The sequence below is a fragment of the Notothenia coriiceps genome, unplaced genomic scaffold, assembly GCF_000735185.1.
Source record: "Notothenia coriiceps isolate Sejong01 unplaced genomic scaffold, NC01 NC01_scaffold00037246, whole genome shotgun sequence".
NCBI lineage: Eukaryota > Metazoa > Chordata > Actinopteri > Perciformes > Nototheniidae > Notothenia > Notothenia coriiceps.
Window position 1 is genome coordinate 28,371,170 of NW_011369947.1, and position 9,244 is coordinate 28,380,413.

The 9,244-nt window shown below is 44.1% G+C and overlaps 1 protein-coding gene across 1 annotated transcript in view; it reads left to right on the forward strand.

Annotated features, from left to right (window-relative positions):
- The window catches only part of socs5b (suppressor of cytokine signaling 5b), a 21,299-nt gene that overhangs the window by 10,126 nt on the left and 1,929 nt on the right, over positions 1–9,244 (forward strand). The window contains exon 2 of the mRNA XM_010795413.1: positions 3,438–9,244. This exon is cut by the window's right edge and continues 1,929 nt beyond it. Within this exon, the coding sequence (XP_010793715.1) occupies positions 3,457–5,142 (1,686 nt within the window). The 5' untranslated portion in view covers positions 3,438–3,456 and the 3' untranslated portion in view covers positions 5,143–9,244. The remainder of the gene's footprint in view (positions 1–3,437) is intronic.

Consider the following 9,244-nt stretch of genomic DNA (forward strand, 5'->3'; position numbering starts at 1 on the left):
TTTAAAAACATTTTAGAAGGTCTCACGAAATACTTTAATGTAAATGTAAATATTAAATGTGAAGAGATGTGTGTAATGTGGTGATTATTATTCACCCGCGGATCTATGGGTTGGGGTATTGTTGCGCACGGACAATATAGTTAACCGGACTTCCTGTTGATGTGAAATCCGAAAACATAAAAAAAAAAAAAAATGATACTTTTTTCCGAGTGTGCTTGCTTTTCTCTTTGAAGGTCATCACATAACGGCATTGTAATACACGGTTCGGCTGCATTAAATATTACATATCTGCCGTAGTTCGCTATTTATAGAGCCCTGATGAGAAGACTTCTGGACAAACAGGAATAACTGCCGCCGAAACTGAATATGTGACGTGGATCATAAAAATATCAACAATCAAAAAAAATCTTCGATTTCTCTTCACACAATACGTCTCCTTGCAGTATCAATACTAATTCGGCTGAATTTTATATTTGATACAATCGGTATATTGGTATATTTACACCATAATGGTGCACAGCTGATAGAAAGGGACACCTGGTGGTTAAAGCATGTTATTGAAATGTATTATTTTTATTATTAGATATTAATAGGAGACACAGACAGACAAACTAATAAGGCTTTATTTAAACATTAAGGAATACTTTAGGTTAAGGTCTTATTTTGAATAAGAAAAAAGCTTTGGGGGTATAAATATTAAGCCTGACAAAGTACTAATATATTGCTTTCCTGCAATGCTAACTAGCCTACTGCATGTTTAAGCACTTATTTTAACTGATATTATACATATGTATTATACTCTTATAAGATGTATGTAGATAGTATAAGAAATGTGCAGAATATACACACATATTGATATATGTCTTGTAATGCACTGTTGAGGAACCTGCAACCCAGGTTTTTCATCTCCGACCTTGTCAGGTATTGAACAATCAATAAATAAAGAACACAGAATTCTTAAATATAAAACACAGAATGTGTGTGATTATACTAAATGATTTACAAATAAACACCACTGCATATTTACAACTGTTACACATGCTGATGTAACACAAATATTTCCAACATATAGTATATAATAATAAAGTATATCTTATCTCTTTCGACTCCACTTCGAGCGATAGAATTACTAACAAAGCACTTATATACTAATAAAGGACTGGCTTATCTAAAGCCAGTTGAGTAGCACTTGAAATGTTTTAGCTCTATGAAACCTGATGTACTTATATGATTCTGTTTTCTTCAGACTGGGGTGGACCCGTTCAAATCCAGTTTTGGACAGTCTGCCGTGGTTCCATCCCATTTCAAAGTGTTGTTCGACGCTCGACGTAACCCTCGGCACACACTCCAACATCCAATCACAGAGTTTGAGGACTATGACGGGGTTTGTCAAGCGAAGCGGAGAGAATACTTACTTCCGGGTTTAAAATTCTCTAAAGCAACTACTATGAGCTGCTCCGACACTCGGTCCTGACGGACTCCAACTTGTGTTTATTAATCAAACAAATAAATAAACACAAGGATAATGATGTGTTATTGTTGAGTAAATAACAGTGTGTGGTTTAGAGAAGAATACAAAATTAGAAGGAAAAACGATGAAACAGATTTCAGTATTCTGAGCCCTTACTCTCCCCATAACTGACGGCAACAAAAGTCCTACATTATTCAATTAAAATAAAGAAGTAAAAACAATAAGTGTGGCTTGATATTGAGTAAGAAAAAGGTTGATAAACGCTGTGAGAATGGATCTGCGGGTATTCGCTCGTGATCTCAAGTCGCCTACAACATAGGCTACGTTTAGGGAGCTATATAGAAGCCTATGGACATCCCGGAAAGTGCCGCCCCCTTGCGTTGAAAAAAANTTATTAATCAAACAAATAAATAAACACAAGGATAATTATGTGTTATTGTTGAGTAAATAACAGCGTGTGGTTTAGAAAATAATACAAAATTAGAAGGAAAAAACGATGAAACAATACAGATTTCAGTATTCTGAGTCCCTACTCTCCCCATAACTGACGGCAACAAAAGTCCTACATTATTAAATTAAAATAAAGAAGTAAAAAGAATAAGTGTGGCTTGATATTGAGTAAGAAAAAGGTTGATAACAAAACTAGGGCCAAAAGGGTGGGTGGAGGGGGTCTGGAGGACGGTTTGGACTGACAGCCCAGGAGCACAGCGGAGGACCCCGAAGGGATCTCGGGCGGACGGCCCGGGGGCAAGGCAGAGTTCGCGGTGGGGGTCTCAGGCGGACGACCTGGGGGCAAGGCAGAGTTTACAAAGGGGCGAAGGCCACAGCGGGCGGGCCGGGCAATACTTATTTTCCACCATAATTTGCAAATAAAGTCTTTAGAAATCAGACAATGTGATTTTCTGGATTTCTTTTTCTCATTTTGTCTCTCATAGTTGAGGTATACCTAGGATGAAAATTACAGGCCTTGTGATATATTTATTTTAATATCACCTCATATATTCGTGTGTGTTAAATTTGAAGGGACAAAGTACATTTTTCCTCTTTTAAATATAGCGCAATAGTCTTTTCTTCCACTTTTATGTGTAATCAAAAGGGTGGTTTTTTGGCTATCTGTGGTTGAGAATAATACAAATGACCTTTGACATCTGCTTTGCAGTTCCCAGANCAACCAATCACATGAATCTCCCGCCCCTGACACACAAGCAGCGGTTTGATTGGCTAGAGCTTGTACTGGCATATGATTTGATTGGCTGACGCTTCCACCGAAAGCTTCAGAAGCTTCAAAAGTTGAACATTGCTCAACTTTTGCAGCCTGAAACGCCAGGAAAGCTCCGCTCTGCTACCCACAATTCAGTTCGGCGAATTGTGGGTTCGCCGAATTGTGGATTCAAAGTGAATGGGCAGACGCGTTGCAAACCGTTTTTGAAGCTGTAGTGTGGATGGGCCGTTAGGGAAAGAAATGCTGCATTTTTGATTCCTCCAGTGTTTTGTGTTCTACAGACCACCTACCTGTGGTGACTTCGCTCCCTATAAAATTAGCAAAATCTGAACGCAGTTTGGTGCTGCTACTTCCAAATCCCTGTCAACATGCTAGTCGAGTGATAAATCAGCGGTGTATAAAAGTGTGTGTGCGTTATCTGCTTCTGCCACAGGGAAAGTTTTTGGTCAGGTCTAGACTGGCTCTGTAATACAGTACATACCAGCAGATCCTGGGTTCATTTATAGCCGTGGCCTTGTGTCCCTGCATGTCTGCCTGGCAACTCCTAGCTCTGCTGTTCCAACTACTCAAGCTCACCCACCTCTCAGACACTTTGCCCCCATTATACACTCACCATGTCAAATTACTAGATACACAGTAGTCTGGGGGATTTAAATGGAGGACAATCTTTAGGACCCTCTGTATTAAAGGTTTTGAGTCTTCGTCACCTGTGATTTAATCTGTTCTGTCTCCTGTTATCTCCAGGTCCGAGGGGCTCCTATTTATGAAGAAAGTGGGCAACATGTGGAGCAACCTGAAGAGCAGATGCCAGACACTCTTTCACAACAACAGCTCAGGACCCAGTGAGAGCAGGCTGGAGGCCGATGGCGTCCACTGTGTGGTGGAGCTTGGAGGTAGCTCAGGTGAGGCGGAGGCATCAGGATCCTCCAGCCCATCCCGGAGCCTCCTGCCAGTGCCGATGGTCACAGCAGGACGGCGTCATCACAACTGTGTGTCGGACATCCCTCAGATAGTAGAGATTACAATTGACAAGGACTCTGAGGATGTGAGGGGGGGATCAGGTGGTGTTCCCCTGGCCCGAAGAGACTCATATTCCCGTCATGCTCCATGGGGGGGCAAGAAAAAACACTCGTGTTCCACCAAAACCCAGAGCTCTCTGGAGACGGACAGGCGGTCTGGGCGCCTGCGGGGGAGCGGGAGCCGCAGGGACCGGCGCTATGGAGTCAGCTCCATCCAGGAGATGAGCGACTCCGTATCCGGAGGACGTAGTCTGAACGCCCGCTCTCTGCGACAGCGGCTCAGTGACACCGTCGGGCTGTGCTTACCCCTGCCCGCTCGCAGACGCCCCCGCTCATCTAAGAACCCCGTCACCTCCAAACGTAAGATCCACCTGACGGAGCTCATGCTGGAGACCTGCCCCTTTCCACCGGGCTCCGACCTGGCTCACAAGTGGCACTTGATCAAGCAACACACAGCACCGGTCAGCCCGCATTCCTCCACAGCCCTGCTGGATGCCTTTGACCCCGCCCACCCATCACCCGAGGACGAGGAGGAACGCCTGCGTGAGCGCCGAAGACTTAGCATCGAGGAAGGTGTGGACCCTCCACCTAATGCACAGATCCACACCCTGGAGGCCTCAGTGCCGGGGTCCTCTCTCTACAAACTGGGACCAAAGTTGGCTCCTTGCACCGCAGAGGCCTCTGGGGAGGGACGGGCGTCAGGGGCTGGCAGCTCTACGGGCGCCGGATCATCGGGGGCCTGTGCACAGGTGTTGGGGGCTGCGGTGTCAGCTCAGGACTGTGACTCAGAGGAGGATTCCACCACCCTCTGTCTGCAGGCCAGGAGGCCCAAGCAGAGGCACGCCTCTGGGGACGGTCACCTGAGCCGGCAGCAACCCGGGCCCTGGAAGGTTCACACTCAGATAGACTATATCCACTGCCTGGTGCCGGACCTGATGCAGATCACAGCTCTACCCTGCTACTGGGGCGTGATGGACCGCTACGAGGCCGAGGCGCTGCTGGACGGCCGGCCTGAGGGCACCTTCCTGCTGAGAGACTCCGCCCAGGAGGATTACCTCTTCTCCGTTAGCTTCCGCCGTTACAACCGCTCCCTGCACGCCCGCATCGAGCAGTGGAACCACAACTTCAGCTTCGACGCTCACGACCCTTGTGTTTTCCACTCTTCCACCGTCACAGGACTGCTGGAGCACTACAAGGATCCCAGCGCCTGCATGTTTTTCGAACCGCTGCTTACTGCGCCTCTCCATCGGACCTTTCCCTTCGGCCTGCAGCACCTGGCACGAGCCGCCATCTGCCGCTGGACCACTTACGATGGTATAGGCTCTCTGCCGCTGCCCCCTGCCCTGCAGGACTTTCTCAAGGAGTATCACTATAAACAGAAAGTACGAGTTCGCTGGCTGGAGAGGGAACCGCAACTCAAGGTCAAATAGGGTGGGCTTCTCCATTGCCTGTACACACACACTGCAGGAGGATTACAGAACTTAAGAAATTCTTCATCAGCCAATTAGAGGCTATATTAACATGGCTCTCTGGTGAGGGATGGGATTTAAATGTAACAAGCTATACAAGATTCATTCTAATCTTTGTTTTAGTTATTACTTACATCACAGAAAATACATATGATTATATTCAGTATAACGCTGTCTGGCAAGCACATGTTTTTGTGTTGAACAGGTTGTTTTGACAGGGAGGGAAGGCACAAATATCAGTGCTTTGTGTCTTTGCTCTCCTGCTTTGTGCTAAATGTTTGCCTGATCCCACAACATCACCCTGCCTGTAGACCTGCCTGCATGCCTCCCTTACTCATCGCAATTTGCTATTTAGGCCCACATGGCTACATTGTAAAGTTCACTTTGTGACTTCTCCATTTTTTTTTTTTTCTTAGCTTGTCAAAGCACCTAGCGTAGCACCTTCCCGACAGGCTTTTAAGGTGTGTGTGGGTTGAGAGGTTTTGATTTATTGCAGTCAGAGCTTGTCCCATGGATGAAGCTTCGTAAGGCACATTCTTTGCCACCTCTTTGCACGCAATGAGCATCAGCTAAGCCAGGGACAGATTCTCAGAGGGTCCATGAGTTCAGGACAGCACATCAGGGAAATGAAGTGCTTTTAAGTACTACAGATTAGTCCTTTGAAAAACAGTACTTCCTCCTAAGGCAGTAATAGTAAAAGATGAATCCGTCAACTGTGTCCTATTTAGTCAGCAAGCTGAACTTGTCAACTTTATTCCCACTGCAGCATTGCTTTCAAAACGAGATATGTTCTCCCATCGGTCCCTTTGAACAATTACCATTGTTACAGTTGTCTCATCAGTCCGTTCATTCTTCATTAGCCACAGATGCTTCAGCTCTGAGCGCACAGTTCATTTCATCTTGTATAAAATCGAGCTCTTTGACGTAGAGTAAGGAATACGAACACGTCTTCGCAGGAATTGAAAGCACGTGTGATGAGCTGCAAGTGAGACAAAAAGATGGAGTTTCGATTTTAAAACATGGATGAATTGATCTGCTCAGGCTTGTCTGGGAATACGCTGTCTCATGAGAGGACACCATATTGTCATACATTGGGGAGAACTTAGCAAGAATCTGCTTGTTGAAATCATGAACACCCTTGATTTGATTGCATTACATTTCCCTACTTAATTTATATTTCTTGTATGAAACCATTTTAAATTTCGTTTTTATGAAAAGCACTGCGTCACTAACAGGAAAGAGGTAATGTAGCCTTTAGGACTTAATGTCCCCTACTTTACAACTTTATTAATATATAAGGTTTAGACACTAACAAACCCCCTTATTGCCCAGTTGCATTATAGTCATAGCAATAGCACTAAAGGCTAACACTCGACTCTGGAGTGGTTGGCATTACTCAGAGCTTAGTTACGTCATCTGAATGATTTTAGTTGTTACTTGGGACAAAAACACTGCTGCTGGCAAGCCGCTCATTTCCGTTTGGTTCTCATCTGGAGGGGAGAATAAGTGTACCCTATGTGCCTTTTTAAGAGAACCCTTTATCTTATTCCATAATCAGTTGCTTTGCAGTCCAACCTGCAGCAGGAGGGACTGAAGAGAACAACAATGAAAAGGTGCATGAGCTCCAAGCTCACTTACTTATGGTGCACGTTAAAGTTTTTGATAACATTTCAGCGGTGCTATGTTGGATAAGCTATGACGGATTATTGAATCGATAACTTGTTCATTAGTTCAATGTGTTTTCACTCGCTAAAGCATGCCGTTTTCTCCCAGCTATCGCAGTATTAGCTTGTTAGTGGGTCCAATGCCAGCCCCACTGTAGCATATTGAAATATATGAATGTCTAATCTGCAACATCTGGACATACAGATCTGAAGAAAGTGTACAATTTGAGTTTTGATCCAACCTCTTATGAAAGATGTCAGCAATTAGGTGTCAACTTATTGAGAAATAGTATTTGTTCTAGCTCTTGCAATAAAAACAATACACATCACTTAGTTTAAAAGAAATTAAATTACTTTACGATTTTGCACATGACTTTGGGTGAAGACCAGCAGCCCTTGTGGCATGTTTTTTAACAAATATAATCACAGAATGCCACCAGGTGATGTGTGTAAACTAAAATATGAAAGCTCAAACACACATTGAAATCAGTTCTCAAACTAGTTCATGTTTTAGTTTGTGTGTACGCATCAGCCCGTGTTTTAGAGAATTGTAGTTCTCATCAGTGAGGATGAATCACGAACAAATGTTTCCCATGAATATCTGAGCCTGTGACCAAAGCTCTTGCTACACATCTGTGTGTAATAACTAGTCGTATTTCAAACCAGTGAAAGCTAGCTCCACACTACAGTATGTTCGACAGCTTTTATTTATTCAGAACCTGGCCCTGTCGAGCTCACACCTACACACTGAAATTAACGCCGAATAAAAACCTTACCTCCGCCAAACCATTAACGTGTTTCACTCGTTAATCAGGCAGGAAACAAGACACATTTTATGCAGGTGCTAAAAGATAATTGCTGTAGGTTAACATTTCTCATATCTCCCTAACCCATTTTAATGTTTTCTCCTGCATTGTGAACATTTCTTCACATAAGAGTCCCGATCATTTTCCGTTGCCCTGCACTTTGTTCTCAGAAAGCTTGAATATCGCGTGTGTGTATGTGTTAGGAGGGGCAGGAGTGAGTTTTGAGCGGAGGAGGGGAATAAGGTAGACATTTGCTTGTATGTGCACTTTCTGGAATTTTTTAGCATCCACACTGTCGAGTAGAAGAAATGAAAACCCACACACATTAGCTCACTCACACCTGTCCATCATGCTCCTGCAAAGCAATAACATCCTTTACAGTGACCCGCCCCCCCTTGCAGGCACCAATCACAGGCTAATTTTACCATGTTAAATTTACCGGGTACTAAAAGGGCCACTCTGTGTTGCCTTATGGCTGCTGTGTGGCTGAGGGAAGCCTTTTTTTTATTTGTATTATTCTATCCAACTGCTCTCCCTCCATCTGGCCACATCCCTCACATCACTGTGCTGATGTGGAGGGGGGGTCTTTATCAAACCCCATGTTAACATTAAGGAGGAGGAAAGATGGCTTCCTGTTGTGGCTCACAGAGAAGGCTAGGGATTCGCTGAAGTAAATAGCACTTTAATCGTGTAATTGTGTTCTACAGTGCAGTCTGGAAGTGTGCGGACAGGGAAAAGTTTCATCGTATTGGCTCTTTACTCTGGCATATTGGACCTAGACTAAAAGAAGTTATCCTTAGTGACAACTTTATCCACATTGCTGTATAAATGTACCTCTTGTAGTATTTGTCTGCTATGGTGGTGTTCTGCCAATTATAATCTTCAATTATTGTATCTGATATTGCCATATGATTCATATCAGTGGGACTGCTCATGTTTGCATTGTAGTAGAATATAGTTTGACAGGATTCGGACATTGCAATAGTCCGATGCGATACAATTCTGATGACTTGTTCAGCCCTACTGCAAGGCTTTTATTCTTTAGTCTTACTTGTTTTGGTAAATACAAAAATATCCTCAGGTGGACTGAAGTCAGGTGACTTGGCCAATCATTGACATTCTGTCTTGGCCCCTTATTGGTCATCTTGCCTGTATGTTAATGATCATTGCTTTACAATACTTTTGGGTGGAGGTTTATACATCCAAGATGGTTATAATCATTCAAACAACACTAAAAGGCGCTTTAATCTTTATTTTTAGTTGTCAATTCTAATCCAATATGCTGCGCTACAGAGCCCAAACTGAAAATGTCCAACTGTCCAAATCTCTTATGGACTGCACTGTCTTTGTTTTAGCTGAAAATGGCGAGACTTGTGTGAGTGTTAAGCAAAGAGCTGGCGGTCCTGAGATATTTCACTTTATATTCAGGCATTGTGGTGACGGAGGTGTGTTCTCCACCATGTGTTGTGTGGGGGTGTATCAGTGTAACGGACAGAGCCACGCGGAGGGTTCCAGTGGAGGGAGGACGCAGAGTGGACTGTGAGGGGTGATGACAGTGACTCCTATGAACAAAGCCTCTCTGCCCCCCCCCCC